The sequence below is a fragment of the Seriola aureovittata genome, chromosome 22 (assembly GCF_021018895.1).
Source record: "Seriola aureovittata isolate HTS-2021-v1 ecotype China chromosome 22, ASM2101889v1, whole genome shotgun sequence".
Taxonomy (NCBI): Eukaryota; Metazoa; Chordata; class Actinopteri; order Carangiformes; family Carangidae; genus Seriola; species Seriola aureovittata.
The window spans coordinates 3,737,579-3,758,353 of record NC_079385.1 but is presented as its reverse complement, the minus strand read 5'-3'; the positions used below and the strand labels follow the sequence as shown (position 1 = coordinate 3,758,353).

At 42.0% G+C, this 20,775-nt stretch overlaps 1 protein-coding gene across 1 annotated transcript; it reads left to right on the top strand.

Annotated features, from left to right (window-relative positions):
• Positions 1 to 5,093: 5,093 nt before the first annotated feature.
• On the top strand, positions 5,094 to 17,160 carry e2f7 (E2F transcription factor 7). The gene is made up of 13 exons (XM_056367808.1): positions 5,094 to 5,264; positions 5,822 to 5,926; positions 6,515 to 6,823; positions 7,501 to 7,660; positions 8,029 to 8,268; positions 8,860 to 9,015; positions 9,177 to 9,320; positions 9,419 to 9,574; positions 9,669 to 9,753; positions 11,422 to 11,763; positions 12,444 to 12,610; positions 13,800 to 14,191; positions 15,395 to 17,160. Exons 2-13 carry the CDS (start codon positions 5,831 to 5,833, stop codon positions 15,569 to 15,571), a joined length of 2,424 nt encoding a protein of 807 aa, XP_056223783.1. The 5' UTR covers positions 5,094 to 5,264; positions 5,822 to 5,830; the 3' UTR covers positions 15,572 to 17,160.
• The last annotated feature ends 3,615 nt before the right edge of the window (positions 17,161 to 20,775 follow it).

Genomic DNA, 20,775 nt, shown 5'->3' with positions numbered 1-20,775 from the left:
TCCTAATGTGCAACAACACCAATCAGCCCCAACATTAAAAGCTGTTGTAATGTGGTAGCTGATTGGTGTATATCCTACCTAGTAACGGTCACATGTGTGTGTACGGCGTATAGACCAGGCTGCTCTGGGGAAAAAACAGGTGAGCTGGTAAAGTATACAGAGAGGGTGGTGGCATGTTTAAAAGTGGAGGGAAAATACCAGCAGACAGACAGCAGTTACTGTCTGAAATACTGCTTTTAAAAACCAAGTGGGGGCAGTTGACGAGGAGATTTCACTAAAGTTGTTTAGCGCTGAAGATGGACAGGAATCAACATGTGCAGCCCAACCTCATAGAAGTAATGCAGCAGCATTTACCAACTGTTGAAAAGTAAAAGTCAGAGTCAACTAGGTAGATGTGACTCAGAGATGAGATTAGCTGTTTCAACAAGAAGATCTGAATATATACAAGGATGCACCCAGCTGCCTTCAGACCGTGTGCAAAGCCTTTATTAAATGTCAGTGTGGCGCTGTGGCTGCTGTAAACTCTCTGCACTGAGCTCAGTGTGAATCGTAACAATTACCCAGGGGACCAGTGTGAGAGAAGGTCAGTATCAACACCAGGCAGCGGAACAATGACACGAATGTGTGTGTCGGAGTCATAAAAGTGCAGGAGGACGCGAACAAAGAGCAAAGAAAGAGACAAGGAGAGGTGGAGAGAGGAGGGCAAATAAAGCTTCCAACATTAAAGCAAATCATCATCTATCGAGCTGAAACATACTATCTCAGTCTGTGTGGATCGATGCATCACCACTCTATAGGCTCTTTCAGTTGGGGCAGTTAATTTCCCAGGGTGCCTTGCATCAACAACCCCTCACAGAACATGCCTGAACTTGTTGCTTTCAGCTGTACCCTGTTCAATACCCACTGATGATGATCAGGCAAAGGAAATTTAGAATGCCAGGATTTATATTAAAAGGTTAGGTTGTGTGTTTCTATTGTATTTTACATTTGCCTTGGCTCAGTCTTCACAAATGAGGTAACACACCACAGTAAGTTTATCAGAGCATCACAACTCAGTTTTGAAATCTAATGGTCATCAAATAATACTAATAGATCAAATAATCATAAAATAAACTGCAGTGGTTATTTCCTCAAGATTATGCAAATAGCAATGAGGAAAAAAAAGTTTAATTTATGCACAAGACATATTTAAAAGGAATATGAAGAATGGCTTTTGAAATGTCTGATTTTACTCTGGTTAATGGGGTGCAGTAAATGTAGATAATAAAATTAGAGTGTATTACATTCATAAAAGGCAAAATGATGATCATTATCATATCTCACTGCATCAGTTTATTTTTTCTGTTCTGTATGGACCAGTTTGGTTTTATTCAAGACACCAAACCTTAGATATTTAATCATCTAAAACACATGAAGCTACTGTGATGAATCAATCAGCCTCAAGGTTAAAACCACTGTCAAGAGGAGAGATATATTATGCAGCAAGTGAACGGTCAGTTGTGGAAGTTGTTGTGTTCGAAGCGGGAAAACGAGCAAACGTAAGGATCTGAACGACTTTGATAAGGAGTCGGAGCATCTCCAAAGCAGCAGGTATCGCATCGTGTGGTGTTCCCGGTCTGCAGAGGTTAATACCTGCCAAAAGAGGTCCAAAGAAGGGTGAGAGGGTCATGGGCGCCCAAGGCTCATTGATGCGTGTGGGAAGTGAAGGCTGGTTTGTGTGGTCCAATCCCACAGTGGAGCTACTGTGGCACAAATTGTTGATACTTTAATGCTGGCTATGATAAAAAAGCTGTCAGAACACACACAACTTGCTGTGGAGCTGCAGACTGACAGAGCGTCCATGCTGACCTCTGTCCACTCACAACTTACAGGACTGTAAGGATCTGCTGCCAGCGTCTTGGTGCCTGATACCACAGGACACCTTCAGAGGTCTTGTGGAGCCCATGCTGTCACGACCTGACTCTAAGGCCAGGACAAACACTGAGGGAAATGCAGGTTGAGGTAGATAATAATAAATCTATTTACAATAAATAATGCAACTAACACAAAAAATCGAAGAAAAAGCATGAGGCGTTAACATATAATCATCAGAGAGAGAGAGAGAGAGAGAGAGAGAGAGAAGCTCAGTATTTCACATTTACATTAAAGTACACTCACTGACATGATGGAGAAAAGCACTGAAACTTGTGATGAGGTGTCTGTATTCAGAGTAATGAGCATTGGATTGAGTGTTTTGCACTTTATAAAGTGTGTGTTTAAACAAAAGAATTTAGCATTAAGAGCTTTGCAGATTAAAACTATGCTGAAGAAACTGAACAAGAGCACACTGAAAATACTGTAAATGAGTTACAGTTGGCACAGGTTCTCTTTACAAGTCAAAGTTCTGCAAAAGGAAGCCACTGAAACTCAGTCCAACACAACTGCATGTGCTTTATTTAAAAAAAAAAAAAAAAAGGTTAATGTTACTTTACCGAGCTGCAGCTTTGTTGCTAATAACACTTCTACAATGAAAGATATAATAATAGTAGAAAAGCAATAGCACTATAATTCACTATAATGTAACAATACAGATTCAGTTAGTCACACTGAAAGTCCAATAAAGCTTCGCCCACTGGATGTCAATACAACATCAGCTATACAGATGTAATTGATCTCAAAAGAGAATAAAGTGGAGAGCCAAACTAAGAACTAAAAAGCTGGTTTGTCATGAAGTATTAACATGTACAATTCCACAACAGCCTCAGCATCAGACCAGGCTTATTTAACAACTACGGTTTAACAAAAACGTGTGTTGCATGTAAACATGCATCTCCTTGCTCCTCTCTCTACCATAATCATCATAATCACCACAGAGTGATCACCAGCTATTAACGTGTGCACACCTGCAATGACACATTTCCATCACAATAACAAAATATTAGTAAAAAGGGCGCTGAAAATAGGATCTATGCAAAGAGTAATGACATCAAAAAAATAATAAAACATTATAGTCACTTGTCTGTGGCACTCTGAACTGTTTTCTAACCTTTCTCCATGTAGCGAGCCATGTTAAGGACTAAATGCAGCAGTTACTGGTTCATGTATTGCTGCCAGATCTGTTTTGAGGGCCTGACCTGGCCTGATTCTGGGACAGGCACCAGCTCCGGTTAGCGGCACTTTATGGCCAGCGTCGGCACCTGGAACCGGGCCATTCCTGGCATGTTATTTATCATGAGTCTGGCATGAGTTTGTGAACCCAGCGTGTCACATTTGACTTGTGGTGGGCTATGTAATTTTTTCAGTTACAACTTGGACTTAGGTGAAAATTTGATTATTTTAAAATACCAAAATCTTGATGAGTGTAGTTTGTCAGATCAAGATCACAATGACCTCCAGTAGGCCAATTTGTTTTACAAACAGATTCACTATAAAGGAGCAATTACCATGCGCTAACAGTTTCACAGCAAAATACACCTGTAACTACATCATATATTAGTTTCCAAGCAAAGTTAAAGTGATTTTTTCTTCTCAGATTGTTTCAATTGAAGGATATTGGAGAGGTGGAAGTGTCAGTAGTACACAAGAAAAGTAACTTTTTTTGCTCATCCCTGAAATCATCATTTGACCCCTCCTGTTTTTCTTGTGGCCCCTCACCCCCTGTTTGAGAACCTTTACCCGGTTAACAAATGAAACTTCTGGCCCAACATATGCCTGGGCCTTGGTCCGAGTCTGGCCTATATTATTTCACATCTAGACAGTCTGGCCATTATCCTCCAGTATTGACTGACAGCTGGAAGATTGTGTGTGTGCGCCAGAATTGGTCCAGATGTATGATTCGGATCGTGGAACCACCGCAGTATATTGGTTCAGAAGAAAACAATCATGTGGCCCAAGGATGGGCCAGATTTATTTAGCTATTATATGTATGAAACTTTACAATTAGAACCTAACTTTCAGTGAGAGAGACGGGATCCACTATAATATTGTTAAAGAATTGTTCTTAAGTGTATCATAGATTTACTATACTTCAAATCAGTGTTTGCATCTCCACTGGCCCAGATTTGAATAGCATTTGGCGGCAGAATTAGTGTATTGAAGGCTATTATGCAAGCACTTGGGACTCCTCCTCAGTCTGCCTGTTTGCATGCAGGGCGGGTCCCTGTCTGCTTAACACTGAACCCCCCTCCCTCTGCCCCCACAACTTTTCGCGCTGTGGTGCAGGTAATATTAGCGCCACTGGTGTTGTCCCCCCCCCTCCCCGCCCTCCCACCAGTCTGTTTCGGCCGCAGAACTAATTATAGCCAGCTGTAGAGACAAAAGCTTGGGTGATTAGGTTAAAAGGTATTAATAGCGCCCTTCTAAGCACATGGATGTGCAGCTAGACGCTGGTGTCACTGTTGGAGAAGAAGCAGGGGACAAGCCAAATGCCTCAGCTGAAAGTTCAAGATCGTCTTTAGAAACAATGAGTCTCTCCTTCGAATAAATCGGTGTGGAATGAAAAAAACGCCTTCGCGTTTCAAGATAGACTGAATGCATTGATGTGTCTCACTTGTCTAACACTGAAGCCAAATGGGTTAGCAGTCATTAATTGAATTAAATGAGGTTGTGTCAAACTATCAGAGTAATCACATAACAATATATCAAGTCCCATTTCTGGCTGATAAGCCTTTCTATAGTTCTTGTAATGTAGTAAATTGTTATTTATCTGCTTCTGGTTTCATCAGTCCTCCTTGTGTGTCTGTCAGTTGTTCCAAATAAACTACCCAAAACTGCTGATTTGCTTTCCCTGCCGCCATTTCTGGTCCTGCACCTGAAAATATCTGCAGAGTGAGACCTCAGCGTCTTTGTACTTCTTTTGACTCCCCCCAGAGTCTTGGACAGAACGCGCCGGTTGCCCCGCCAACACAACTCTGGAGGCGTGGTCGTTGTTCACACCCATTGGTAGAAGCTGACGCGCGTAACCGAGCACAATAACGCTGATTGGCTAGAGCTAAATGACGCAGCAGTGCACCTGGGCGCTGATTGGCTGGAGTGAGCCAGATGTCTGAGAGCGCCAGAAAACAAGCTTGAGCGGGTGATGCTGAAGTCTCCCCGGGACAGTACAGGGTGTCCGCTAGCCGGACAGCAGCAGAAGTCTGGAGGTAAATGCTCAGGAGGGCTGCCCGCTTATATCGAAGAGGGAAATAAGCTGCTATGCTGGTCTGAAGAAACTACGCGCTGACACATCTGTAATACCGGACACGGAGCAACACAAGAACATTTCATTCATTCAACAGCAGAGAAAGGTGAGGAGTAGTGATTTCCCTCCAGCGGTTTGCTGCTTGCTCTAACACTAAGTTGTGAAATGCTGGTCAGCTGAGCTAGTAGTGTTAGCTAAGAAGCTAATTAAAAAACTATAAACGAGTAACAGAGATATATTTATTCCCTTTCACTGGCTCAGCTAATGTGTCAGTATGGAGCTTATTGAAAGAAGTTGCCCTTTACGGAGTTAACAACTTTGAAGCTACAACTTAGATTACATCTTAGAATTCACGTAATTTACTAACGTCTTATAATAATACAATCACCCGACAAGTTGCCACATTTGCTGCAATTCAGTGGGTCACGTCATGTTAGCAATAAAACAAAGTGTTAAGCAGGGAGATTGGTTGTTAGCTAAGTTAAGTTAGCTTGCTAAGGGCTAGTTAGCTGATTTTCTTTGCGCCAAATTCAGCTGCCCACTCGTCTTAAGTTTTCTGCACTGGCTGAAACTTCCTTAACTTCACCATGCACCCCGCAAAAACAGTGGTCAGGTGACCCATGTATGATTTTCTAAACATCCATACTTTTTTCTGGACTGCAGTTTTCCCTGATGGAAGTTGAATGTCTCGCACTCAAAGACCTCACAAGTCCAAGGAAAAGTTTTACGGTGGGGTCGGAGGAGAATGGGGGCCAAAGTGAACAAAAGGTAAGGTGGATCACTGCTTAATCTTTGGTGTGGTCTTATCATTGCAACTCTTGGCAGGTTTGATATAACGCAACTGAAGGAGAGCTGTTGCATAATCAGGTAGAAAAAGAGAAACCCTCAGAGTAATGTGGTGGCATCTCAAGAAAGGGACGAAGTTATAAGATGTGGGCTAGGCTAGGGAAGTTTTTGGCTTCCAACATCACCGTTTCCGTGAGAGTGGAAAAATAGTTTGTTGACTAGAAAAAAAATGACCAAACAAGACCTGGAAGTGTTTAAATGTCAGTGCATTTGTTTAAGAGTACTTGATTTATTATTTAAATACTTCACCTAAAATCATCAAAATTCACCAAGTCTCTGTTTAGTAGTGTCTACATTTGACTTCCTACATACAAGCCTGTGATGGAGATTTGAGTTCATACAGCAACATGTTTAAAATGAAACATTTCAACAGGTTTATGTGTTGTGATGTTGCTACGTTGTGTCACTTGTGCTCTAGAATAACCAAATAACATTGAAATAATGAATAACAATCTTAAATGTCACCCATTGTAAATTTGTCTTTTAACCACACAACCATCTCCATAACAGGAAAACATCTGCACAGAGAAGAGAAGATCCACACCTCTGAAATCTGCTGAGCCTACCATCCCCAATTTACTAATAAGCAGAAAAGTTGCCACCCCCGATCTGACCCACATCACCCCCATCAAGCGTTCGGCCCTGGCCGAGCCCTGGACACCCACGGCCAATCTGAAGATGCTGATCAGCGCAGCGAGTCCAGACATTAGAGACAGAGAGATGAAAAAGGTTCTGTTTAGACCCATAGAGAACGAGAAGGACAAGCCAGCAAGTCCCGATGCTGCAATAATAGATACGGAGGTGGACGACTCTTATCAGGTGTGTTAAATGTGAAATTTTTGCATCTACCAAAGAAGCTAAGAGCTAATGTAGTTTATCAAAAAAACACACAATTGTGAAAGGTCAATAAAATAGTCAAAAAGGCATTTAATAAGTTAGTTCTAAATGTCTAAAATGTCTTATTTTTTGCTTAGTCTACAGGGGAGGAAGCAGTTAGATTGCAGTTATTGTTAATTGGTTTGATTATGGAAATGCTCTCAAAGGAACCCAGAATTTCCAAAATCTTTAAAGTCCACAGAGTAAACACATTTTACCCGCTCTTTATTTATATTAGCAGCTGAACTCTCAAGATAGGGAGTTTTCCAAAGCACAAATTAATTCCCTCAGTTATGCCTCATAAAGTAATTTTGTGTACAAGCAGCAGATGGAGTCTAAATTGCCCTGAGCTTTTGTGATACATTTGTTTGTTTAATCCGACAATGTGAAAGTTTTTTTTCCAGCCTTAATATCTTTTTAGGGACCGTGAGAATTAATTCTGTGAAATATGTGGCCCTGAAGACATTATTGGAAAGCAATTTATGAGGTTGTGCATTACTATGGGTGATCGCAGTGCAGAAGGCAGCACCAACGCCAATGTTAATTTCTCTAAATTAGTTCAGAAACACCAGACTGACAAATTGTTATTTATCTATTATTATCTATATTTGTGTGTCCAGTTTGAAGCTGTGGACGAAGAGGATGAGGCAGAGAAGAAGCCGAGCAGGAAGCAGAAGAGTCTGGGTCTGCTGTGCCAAAAGTTCCTGGCCCTCTACCCCGATTACCCTCCGCCACACAGCCCCATCTGGATCTCACTGGACGAGGTGGCAACCAGTCTGGGTAGGAGCCAGTGATATGGGAACAATAGGGAGTTGTGACAGGGGAGAAGGATGACTGACTAGTCCCAGCTCACGTCGGTGCTCTTATTGTAAACACCTAATGGGAGCAAGACGATTTCATCTCATTTCATGAGCATTGTAAAGATTTTATGTTATTGGATTTAGGGCCGGTTGCTATGGAGACCTCTCTTTCATTCAAACATACTCTGTATTTAAATGAAGGGTGCGCAGCTGCAGTTTGAACTTTTATATTCATTATATATATTTTATATACATTTTATATCAAAACACTGACTGCTCTGCGAGTTTTCATTCAAGTATTTTGAGTGTGTGTGTGTAATTTCTCCGTTCTCTCTCTCTCATCGTCAGGAGTGGAACGGCGCCGTATCTACGACATCGTCAACGTGCTGGAGTCTCTGATGATGGTCGGCCGCATAGCCAAAAACAGCTACACCTGGTACGGACGCCAGCAGCTGGACGCCACGCTGGAGGAGCTGCAGCGGAGGGGCCGGCAGCAGGGCTACCACCTCCAGATGGATCTGGCTGCTGAGGCCAGGGAGGCAGGGCCAGGGCGTGAGGATGACGGCGGGGAGGGGGACGCCGGCATCGGTAATGAACAGACACATAAAACTTCGCACCTTCACAGTCTTTACCATCAACTGTTTTGGTGGCTGCGATAGAGAAGCTAAACGGTTCAGCATCAGTTAAACACCAAACATGTAAAAATTTAAATGCAGGTTTAATTTCAAGAGCAGCTGCCACCAAATTAACCCTACAGCTAAATGATCATTAATGAATACGAGCCTGGGGACTCCATAGCGATGCTACCTCCACATGCACACACGCAGCTTTTTATACAGTGTGTGTGTGTGTGTGTGTGTGTGTGTTGACTTGTGGCTGGATAATATCATGACAAAGAGGTAGTTTACAAAAGGTAGAGCCTTGTGACACGCCTTGATGTCTATAAGTGATTAATGTCAGCCGCTATTGTTATGGCTGGTTGAATATAATGACCTCACGCGTCATTATAATAACATAACACATATAGAACACACATAACATGATAATTTGTAATCGCTGCTGAGCTGCGCGGCACAAATATCTACAGCAGGAAGTGTTACTGAGGCACCGGCGGCACATTTAAACATGTACATGTACAATCTCATAGTTTGTGATTTGTACCCCCTGGTTTTTTTGCAGCTGGTGGCAACAGGAAAGACAAATCTCTGCGCATCATGAGCCAGAAGTTTGTCATGCTGTTCCTGGTGTCCAAAACTCAGACTGTTACCCTGGACGCAGCAGCAAAGATCCTCATCGAGGAGAGCCAGGACTCATCAAGTCACAGCAAGTATAAAAGTAAGAAATCCAACACGACCGCAAACACATGTTGTTCAAGATAGACACCCCTGTGATTAAAGTGCACAGCTTGCCTTTTGTATGTTTAAAGAGGTTAGTCATTGTATGTCCTGTAATAGAAATCCTGGTGTTATTAAAACTAAAATGTCCTGTGTCTTCAGCTAAGGTGCGGCGGCTGTACGATATCGCCAACGTCCTGACCAGCCTGTGCCTCATAAAGAAGGTGCATGTCCGCGAGGAGAGAGGCAGGAAGCCGGCCTTCAAGTGGCTCGGCCCCGTCGACTTCAGCAACTCTGGAAATACCGGTAAGAATCAAAGACAAGTTTCTCTGTCATCCTACAAAATATCCGATCTCACACTATCTAAGACATTAACTTATAAGGAAATACTGTGTATGTTGCAGCTGTAATGCCGCCTGAAGCCAGACAGCCAATGGCAGGCCACGACCTCGGAAAAGCCAAGATGGCACGCCACGCCTCGTTCAACATCACACCGACTTCTGTGGTCATCCAGCGGCAGGTCAACTCCGCCCCCAGCAGCCCACGTCGAGAACTAACAGGTAAGAGACACTTGAATGTAGCTCCATACGATTACATCAATGTCTGGTTGCAGTCAGTTAAACTTTGAACATCTGTATGTTCCTCACACCTCAGGTCTGGCCAATCAGCCTGTGGATTATTCAAGGAAGACTACAAGCAACAACGCAGTGTGTCGACTGCAGTTTGGGAACAGCTCTGAGTGAGTACAGACACACACACACACACCCCTGTAATCGCCGCAGCCTTCCCTCGGTTTAGATTTATCTCATCCACCACAGATTTACTGCCAAAGAATTTACTGAACACAATAGCTCTTGTTGCTAACCTTTGTCAGGAGAGACTATCAGTGTTATTGAAGAGAATCCACATCAGCTGCCTGTAACAAGGGGCAAATGGAGCAGTAGATAGTTTGTAGTTTATAGATAACACGTATCTGCTTTCAAAGTGAGGCTTCACAACTGCATTCATTTTCCCATCTCGCATTAAAAGCTATTGACAATGCCTTAGTTATAAGATACAGACGCTCCTCAGTCACTGGGGGGGGGTGTTAAATCTCAGTCTCTGTACATATTATTTCTCACTCACTTCAAGTGTTTGCATTGGCTGATGTGCTTAGTTTTAGGCTGCATGTAACAGGAGCCGACTGCCGCAGATTTGAATGGTTATTGTCTCCTGTGCATGTGTGTGTTGGCTTCCTCAGATACAGTATACAGAGGTTCATGTTACTTCTACGGTTGACCTGCTTGTGGCCAAACCACAGCTAGCCCCAAGACTGTGGCTGTTAAGTGTTCTTCAGGGGGGAGGAGTGAGATGATGGGACGTGGAAGTGTGTGTTGAAAAGGAATATTTTACACATGAAGCTGGGTAACAATCCACCGGGGGCAGCGGTAGCCCACAGGATGACTATTGGAGGTTTATGTCTGGGGAGGTAGAAAATCTGCACATCAGCAAGAGCGATTGGAGGGACTTCCAGGCTCTTCTCCACCACAGGAGCCTTTCCAAGAGTTCAGGAACTTAACCTGTGTTTCTACTGGAGGCAGTTAGCACTAAATTTAGCTCCTCTGCTATTGTTACTGGTGCCTAAAAAGTCCCAGTTCACGCTCCTCTCTGGGAACAGCTTACAGGGCTGTATGATGCTGATTGGTCGTGTCCAAACCCTCACAGCTGCTACATTTTATGCACAGCTTCATTCACAACAATAAGGAAGCACTGGATGCCAGTGGCATCTCTGCTGCGGCAAAAGCCAGACTTTTCTTGTGATGTTTATTGTTGAGAACAAGAGAGCAGGCAAACACAGAGAGAGAGACTGAGACAGGACGAGAGAGCAAAGTAAATTTGAAGATTGTTGGAAAGATGATCTGCTTTAAATCCACTCATCACATCCATTTAAAACATACCAAATACACTCATAGCAAATACAGAGAACACACAACTCTGTTGTTGTGGAAATAGCTGTCATTTGGCTGCTGGTGTTTATTCTGTTATTGGTCTAATTTGTCCAGACGCAGTGGAAATGAAAACATGACTGTGTGAAACAGAGTTTTCCCCCACTACTTTAGTTCCTGAAACTATTTGGTCAAAGTGCTGATTGAGGAGTAATATACGAGCCAGAGCTCCAGAGACAGGGTTGCCTAAATGTGCAGGAGACTACTGCGGTTTGAGACTAGAAAACTAGAGACCCAAGCCCAGACCACTGCAGTATTTACTGGATTTAATGTAAAATGAATCTGGATTCAGATTGTGGATGAACTAATTCCACTACAGGCCGCAGGCTGTACTTCTCAATGAGGTTCAAGCTGAGAATTAAAGCTTTAATTCTAATAAAAGTAAAACTCAAATACTATTGCCTTTTCTTGTTTCCCCTCAGTAACCAGCCCAGTGCAGCCCTGCAGACCAACATCCAGCTGCCTCTGTCCTCCACTCAGTCCACCGCACTGGCACCCTCCCTCCACCCTGAGTACCTCCTCACCTCTTCCTCCTCCTCCTCCTCCTCTCCCCACTGCTTGGCCTACCTGCCCAGCCTGTCTCAGCCCTCGCTGGTCATGCTGTACCGGCCGCTGGACAAGCCCGACCAGACGCCTGAAGGTCAGAGGTCACCCAGGATGGAGTCTGAGGAGGGGAGGAAGAGGAAGAGGGAAGAGAAAGAAGAAGACAAGACAGCGGTAAAAAAGAAGGGAACATCTGGATTAGAAGAATGTGACAAGGTGAGGTGATATTTGATTTGTTTTAGAGAGAAGAAAATATGATAAGTGTTTAATGTCATTCACTGCTTTTCACTTTGGTTCAGATTGATAGGGAGCGACGTAATTATTTTGGTTCAGTGCAGTAATATGATTGCATGGCGTCTTTTTCTGAGCAGTGTGGCGTTCACAATCAGAAGATCCTGTTAGTAATTCAGGACAGCAGAGCATTAAATTAAAAATATGAAATACTACATGCTTGCTGATGAGGATAAGTCATCCCCGGTGTAATTACAGACTTATATTAGCGATGTAGAGGATATTTGATAATTGGAAAACCTTAGCAATTAATCAGGCTGTACAGTCATAGTAAGTGGAAAAGTCTAATTTTTCATGGTGAGATGGTTTTGTAGAAAGGAAGTTTAAGAGAGTCACTGTGAGAGCTGCACTTTTACATCAGGAAAATTACTTGGCAGCTCAAATGCTATTAGATAGAGAGAGTGTTAATCTGTTCACAGGCTCTATTTTCTCCATGATGATATAAACTGTTATTTAAGATGAAATGCAGAATTGGACATTTTTTATAATAATGCTTAATGCCTTTATCACATGGACGCAGCAACAAAACTGCTGGTTCCTCTGTTTAGGTTTTCATCGTCCTTTTTAATCCTGTTTAAATCCTGTTTAATTTGTTTTCCCTCCAGGTGAGAGCTGAAGCTCACAGGGAAGCAGGGGAGTGTCCACAGATGGGTGCCACCAGGACGTCTCCCGGTCACCCATCAGGCCTCTCCAGAGCGCTCGATGAAAGTCACGGTGGCAACAACAGCAGCGAGGCCGCCCAGCCGTCACACTACCTCTACGTCCCCAACAGCGCAGGTACACACAAGACTGTAAATCTGCAGAAAGTCAAGTCCAAAAAAATACTGGGACACTAATCAGCCCCCTTTAAAATCCCTCTTTGAATAAGTAACCCCTCTGTCTTTAGATTTAAATAAAATTTAAAGAGAGTCGCTACTTCAGCAGTGTTGGGAGAAATCATATTAAAACTGACACAATAATGCAGATAAAGAATATCTGTGGTAACAGGTTCCCCAGCATGGAGGATTATCTAGAAATGGTAAAATACAGCTTCAGTTACTCCTGAAAACTACCAAATCCATCCATTTAAAAAATATTTTAAAGTAGTTCAGGAGTAATTTGAACACTTATGTCACTAGATAAACCAAACGACCAAAAAAAAGGTTTGAAGAAAAGAAAAAAATGTGGACACACGTGGTCCAGGCCACCTCTGAATGTGGTCTGATTGATTGGATCTCAAATGCATCTTGGGTGCGTTCACACCTGAACTTAGAGCTGACCAATTGTGATCAGATCACCAGGCGGATGTTAACACCAGGTCTGAACAGGCCTTATACTAGCTGGTTCTAACCTGGAGGCCTGGACCCACTTCTTCGGGGAGTTCACTAGTTTAAAAAGTTTCACAAGATGATTGACAGGCCAGATCTACACTAAATCCATAATCTGTGATGTGGGTTACAAGTGAACACATCTATGGTTTTAACAGGTGACAAGACAAAACTTGCTTTGAAAACATGGACATGTTAATGGAATAAACATGTGGATAAAACATGTGGTCACACTGACTGCAAAAATCAATAAGCTGATATCAGATGCAATAAAATTAACATTATTATGAAAACTCACCGAATCCAACCACCACTGTGCACGACTCAGGATACACTGAAGATGGTGAAAGGCTTGTCTTCAACTGTCATGAAATAATCAATAATCAGGAATCAAATCATAAATATTTATCCACACTGACATTACTGTGTTTACATAGATAAAGATGAGATATTGTTGCAGTAAACACTCACCTACATGTATTCAGATAAGAACAAAGCCCTCACTTCACAGGAGTCAAACAGAACAATGAGACGGTTAATTAAGACATCTGTGTGTCGTGCTGACAGAGGGTGCGCTTGATTTGTGTCTCATTGTCTTAGTATAGGTCAGGTGACTTCTAGTTCCTAACAAGTTTTAATCTCCTCTCTCTTGTCTCCAGGTCTGAACAGCCTCAACCTCTTCCTCCCTGCTGCCCAGCCACCAGCCAGTCTAGCACTTCCTCCCAGCGGCGTTCCCACCCTGGCGCTGCCCTACGTCCTGGTGCCCTCTGCCGCCCTCTCCCACTACCCCCTGGTCGCCAGCACTCTGCAACAGCAAGGATCCGACGCCCACACCAAACTCAGCTTCAGTCTGCCCACTGTGATGTCGCCTGCCCACTTCACAGTGGGGGCGGCACCTTACAGCCTGGCAGCGGCGCCGGAGATCAGCTGGTCACCGGCTCTGTCACCGTCCAGTCCAGAACAAAGCAGGCTGTACGGGTCAGCGGCAGGGACGCCACATTCACCCCCGGGACCACGACAGACTGTCAGCATCAGCACACCAGAGCCACTGGTAAGAATTTCAGTCTGTTAGTAACATCCCTCCCCAACGCAAGTAACAGTAGGAACTGGTATGAAAAATAAAAGTCCTCAGTACTGATTCAACCCACCAGATTTGTCCTGTAAAAACATTCATTTAGACATAATTAGCCTTCATAATGATACACGACCTCTCTGGTATCAGGCACTTGCAAAATGCCATAACACAGCTTGACATGAGAGCGAGTGCAGCATTTGTTTTGTAGAAGGTTTGCCCTCATTTACTCATCCAGACACTTTGTGTGTTTGGAGCTGATGAATCTCCAGGTCTTTAAACAGGGATTAATGTTCCTGTCTGCACAGCCCGACATCGCTCCACTGCCGCTGCTCCTCTTAATCAGTTGTTTGTAGGCGACCTGCCGAGGCTCCGGACGGAAAATTAATGCTGCTTTATAAACAATAGGACGAGTCGACGGCCGTGTTGTAATGAGGCATAAATCCAGAGCCTGGGATGGTTCGTCTTATCTTTTTTCCACATATAGAATTTCTTGTAAAACTGTACACCAACTCTTATTGGAGCTGAAACGATTTGGTCAATGAATTAATTAGTCGATTGGCAGAAAGGTTTTGATGACTGATTACGATGAGCTGGTATGGATGGGACATTTGTGTAATTTTTAAAGCAAAAAATAAAAAATGCAGTTTCCAGTTCATTTGCTATTTGCTGGGTTTTGATGATAATAAACTGGATAACTTTGGATTTTGGACAGTTGCCGTATCAACACAAGCTGTTTGAATGTCAGCTTAGGCTTTAGTTGTGATGAACACTTTTCACTGTTTTTCTGTCATCAATAATGAAAATGATGGTTAGGATTTGGGAGTCAGATTTTGAACAGCTTCCTTTTTAACAAAAGAAAACTAATTCACATCTTCATGCCTTCCATAGTTGGTCCATAGTTTTTAGTGCCACCAAGGCACCCCCTGTACAGAGATTTTAAACAGTGACTTAAACAGTGACTTTATGAACGCTCCCTGTGCTCTATAATCCATGGCAATATTACAAATTTAACAAAATAAAATCAAGAAATTGATAATTTATTACTTTTCTCAAGTATATTAAGTCTTTGAAAGTTGATTTTCATACCAAAATAAAAGCAAATATTTCATTACTTTGATAAACAGTGACAAGATGCAGTGCAAATGTTCTCCAAATTTAAATCACTCTCTCCATCCACAGACCCCACATACTCCAAAGGACACAGCAGCATCCGCTTCTAAGGCTTTCTTCCAGACCCCAGGAACTCTGGGAAGTGTAGTCAGTGCCCTGCCAGCTGCTAGAAGAAGAGGCTCTGCACAGAGGAGACTGGATGTTGGCCACCCACCGACCAGTAAGACATCTGAGGAGAAAGAATAGATGGTTAATGTACTATTTTAACATGCAGGTGTTAATCCTGCATGTTAAAATATGGTTTCAAACCACCGGTGCTTATTTTAGTTCATTAATTATTAAATTAAGGATTTCCTCCTGTAATGCAAGAATATAAATTTTAGCAGAGACGGAAATGAACGGTCTTTTTGGAAACCAGAGATCTTAAACAGTTCTCACAATTTTGCTATTGACTGTACATTTTTACCAATTTGCGAGTGTCTCATTTTGAAATGAAACTCTTCGGTTGTCTGTCGTTACAGTTCAAATGTGCCTCATGGTTCAGTTGTTGATTTCAGAATAAGTGAAGCAGTATTGCCTATGTAACAGTGCCCTCCTGTGGTGGGAGTGGGCCACTGTTGTATTTTGTATTTCTGACGTGAGTTTCCCTTTCAGATGTGATCAAGCTACCTAATCCCCATCACTTGTGTATTATAGCCCAATTGCTATTTATATATTAGCTAATATATGTTGATTACAGGGACTGTAATGGAACATTAACTCCTTTTTTAAGCACTAAGTATTTGATGAATGTTGAAGTGATTGTCTTTAGTTGGCCCCTTCAGGTTTTGTTACATTATTAAGGCATAATAGGAAACGTTTAAGCTGCTGATCGCAGGTTTACATTGACAGTAGCAGACAATCCTCTCTTGGCTCATTGCTGACAGTACTGTGAGGAGAAAATCACTAAAGCCTTAAATGTTTACAGCTAACAAAGCATCTCAAGGAACAGTTCTTGGACTTGATGCACGACAGATGCATTAATTTACTCATCAGGAAGATACACCTCACTGGTGCTGTGTATGTTCTCACTGAGGATTTACAACCATGGTGCTTTATGGTTAAACACCAAACTTTTTAGATCCGTTACTGGCAACTAGAGGACAATGTGACATGGGATGATGCTCTCAGGTACTTGAATCCTTGTGACTTTACTAGAAGTAGATTCTGGAGAGATATCAGAGTACTGTAAAGGTTTTTATCCTTACTTTATCCAGGTAAAGTAGACTGATCTTATATGCTGTCTTTTATTTTCACAACACCATTCCACTATTCATAAAGTCCAACACATTTTGAACATTTCCAGTATGACCACAGTCTGCTGTTGTGCTGGTGCAGTTGGGGGTTTAAGTACCTTGCTTAAAGGCACCTGCAGGGATTTGTGTCAACAATCCTCTGGTAACAGACCCGCTGACTTGCTTCCAGACAACCCAGCCAAAAATATTGGTGCTTTGTACGGGAATCATTGAGGAGAGCTTAGCTATGTCACGCCAAAGGGTGCACAGAAAATCCACTCTGACCAGTGGATGTGTAGTTATTAATGTACAGTTTTATGTCTGTAATTATTTTTGTAAATTGTATTCAGTGTCATTTAATATTTCCATGTGCAGAATGTTAAATGCTGCTTTATCATTTTTGAAAATAATGATACTTGCACTGCTAGTTTTAGTAGTTGTGTGCTGATCTAACTTTTACGAAACATGGAGGCGTTCCTTCACTCTAGCTCTGCTCTCTAGTTATAGGCCTGACTGGTTTTCTTCTGTACGACTTTCACAAACTTTAATTAAAATATATGACTCTGATTAGTTTTGTAATGTGTGCTCTTTAATTTGAGGAATGTGTCACAGTATTTAAGGTATTATATCACCACACGTTTACATATTTAAGGCTCCATATTTTCCTCTTCTTTTATTTGAAGTGTTGATCCATAAGAAGATATATTTGTGATTTTAAGAACCAAAAACCATCTCAATGTAGTTTTACATCTCCTCTCAGGCTTCTCTCTGGAGTTTTAGTAACAACAGGTTGGTGAACCAATCAGAAGAGAGGATGCTCTGAGCATCTCTTCTGAGTGATCAATTAAAAATGTTGAGTAGAAAACTGTTTCATAAAGATGAAATGTTGCCATTTAATTTTATACTACCATAGAAAAAAATTGAACAGATTTACATATGGCCTCAGTTTACCAGTTTACAATTTCACAGATGACATCAATAACTCAGAGCGGCTCAGGACTCAGAGGGAAGCAAGTTGTGGTAATGTGGTCGAACGACACACAGTCCCTGTGCTTTGTTGAAGTCGTACACATTAAACACACATAAGATGATGATCAGGTTGAAGCCACAGCGTTATAATACACATTATCACAAACAAGAGTCACTGCTCAGAGTGACAAGGCAGAACGATGATTAAAACACAAATTACACATCTAATAATAAACTCATCTGTAAGCTGAGATTCTTATTCAAAGTGAATGAAATTCCATTGGTGAAGAAGACATTCAACGCATCAGGTGTGATCTCAGGGTCAGATCAAGCTGATTGAGTCACACCCCACAACACACACCATCTGCCAGAGGACATCAGCATCTAATCAGAGCTTTTATATCAGAGCCGAGGGAGCTGCCAGTAGATGTGTTTGGCCACTGCGAGGCATTTATATCACTAAACCTCAGCAGATGGGACAATTAACTATATGGACAGATAGATCAGCCAAGTATCTGCTGCGACCAAAAACCACTTCACTGACTGCTGCTGCTGCTGCTGCTGCTGCTGTGCTACACCACTTTCTACTGCTAGTTCTGCTACCATTCCTACTACTACTGCTGCTGTTACTGTGGTTACCATTTCTGCAACTGCTACTCCTACTACTGCTAGGTAGCACTCTTTGTAATAGCCTGTAATAACCCTAACCCTTTTTTTTTTTTTTTTTTTTTTAAATCAGGTTTTTTCTTTTTATGTTGCACCTGTCAAGGTTAAAACTCACATATAAAAATAGAATATCAGTCATAGAGGTCTGAATTATGACTACCTTTAATTTTGATTACTTTAAGTGCATTTTGCCGTTAATACTTATGTACCTTTACTTTATAGATGAAGATTTTACATAGAAAACATGATGAGCTGCATAGTTCAGCCACTGCTGCTTTGATTTTGCCTGCTCTTGTTCAAATGTTCAAAAAGGTTTTTTATTTTCTTTGTGAGAATCAAACTGAAGCTGAAATCAGTTCATTTCATTTCATTTCATTTCATTTCATGCAGTCGAGGCTCCACTTTGGGATTTCCTCACCTCAAGCCTTCATGTCCATATAAGACGAGAGGACTGGCAGCTCTACCTGCTTCAATATGCTTTTTATTACTGCTGCCTAGTTTCTGCTGCTGGACATCCTTTCTCAATGACACTATTAAACCCTGGTGTGCTGCCAGATTTGTAAAACTTTTTCATTGAAATAAAAAGAAAAGTGTTACTAATGCTTCCTGTTGTTTGATATCAGTCTTTCTGATCGCGATGAAGGAATCTGAACCCATGCTCAGACACATTGGTAACTATTCAAGAACAGACTGCTTAGGTTCAGGTTCTAGCTCATCGTCTCTAAAGGCTAAAAGGCTAAAGTCAGGACACATACCGTGATGAGATGCTGAGGCCCATTGTCAAGCCATTCATCTGCCGCCATTGCCTCGTGTTGCAGCATGATGGACACATCTCAGTTTTTGTGTGTGGCCTGTGTCATAACCAGACATGTCACCCGTTGAGCATGTTCGGCGTGATCTGGATCTGTGTGTGCGAGAGCATGTTTCACTTCCTGCCAATATCCAGCAACTTCACACAGTCACTGATGAGGAGCGGCCCAACAATCAACAACCTGATCAACTCAGTGTTGCACTGCACGAGGCAAATGGTGATCAGAACTGATACTGAATCGTTTTTCTGATCCACAAACTCCCCCGCCCGAAAAAAATAATCTGTTGCTCAAGTCACACAGCTCAGTACCCAATAAGTGTCTTTTTTTCAAAATAAAACTGCACATTTTAAAGTGCATTTATTGTGACGAGCCCAAGGCGCACCTGTACAACAATCATGCTGTGTAATCAGCATCTTGATATGACACACCTGTGAGGAGGATGGAGGAGAAGCGCTCACTAACACTCATTTAAACACATTTGTGAAGAACATTTGAAATGAAGAAAGAAACCATTTGTGTGCTCAGAATAAGATTGTTAATTTCAACTCATGAAAAATGAGAGCAAAAACAAAAGTGTTGCTTTAGTCCTTGCTTTTATATTAGCATTCAGCCGGCACATGTCTGAACAGTTCATTTGGTTAGCAGTGGTCTCCGACTTATTCTCCCACTCTTCTTGCAGACACCAGCTGAAGCCTGGGAGGCCTGCAGCTCTTCAGATGTTCTTCAAGGTTCTTGTTTGACTTCCTTCGAGAAGAATCCTGAAAAGATTCTCCATTGTTCCAAGACTTCTCTGTTTGCCAATGACATCTCTGACTGTGTGATTCGGCACAGAACCAGTCACTTAGAACATGTGTTTATCTTTGGAGTTCCTCTGGAGAGGAGCATCGTTTCACTGCAGGAGCTTTGTGGTGACTGTTTCACTCTGACGGTCAGGTTCAGTAGGAGTAAGGTTTACACTGAGCAGGGCTGCAATCAAGCCTGGCTGTGTTCATATAATTAACAATCAAATTCAGTTTTTGCTTCCTTTTCACATAAATTTGTTCCTTTAAAACAGTATATAATCATTTAGAAATAGGTCCCATTTGTCTATTACTGCATTTTGTCTATAGAACCCATATAATTAACTGTGACAAAAGTGCAGTAATATATACAGTATTAGCCACTGCTAGCAGGATATGATCTTTATGCACCATTATTGTCCCCTCATCATCTGTTTTGATTAGATAATGCTGAGACTAACTCAGTGGTTACATGAAGCTTATTAAATATTCTTCTTTCAACCTCTCCATTGTTATGGTTGCATTCAAATGAATTGCATAATTGGGAAATAATGAAGCTGAGGTTTGTTGGCAACAGAGCAGTAGATAATGTTCTAACAGTAGGAGGCTTGGATCAATAAAATAAGTTGGTTTAACTGAAAACCAGAGTTACTGCAGCTCTGTGCACATTAAAGACTTTAATTAGGAATAATTTAAGACTACCCTGCTTGCAATGGGTTTTACAGTTTAACCTTTTAATTAAATTTAATTGAATCATGTTAATCTGCTCTCAGTGCCACCATGTTGTTTCACTGTGGTGTGACTTGACGCCATGCAAAAGGTCATGAAACTAAAGGTCACAACCAGCAGAGTCCGTGTGATATTAAGTGTCGATGTGGATACATTTAAGCTATGCATTATTTTTTAAATGAAGATCACGGTTTGTACGATGGAGTATCACAGTGGTCATC

Coding starts and splice junctions, on each gene's coding strand:
- e2f7 (XM_056367808.1), top strand. CDS start 5,831: ATGGAAGTTGAATGTCTCGCACTCAAAGACCTCACAAGTCCAAGGAAA. Junction 8,269..8,859: donor GGAGGGGGACGCCGGCATCG/GTAATGAACAGA, acceptor GTTTTTTTGCAG/CTGGTGGCAACAGGAAAGAC. Junction 14,192..15,394: donor TCAGCACACCAGAGCCACTG/GTAAGAATTTCA, acceptor CTCCATCCACAG/ACCCCACATACTCCAAAGGA.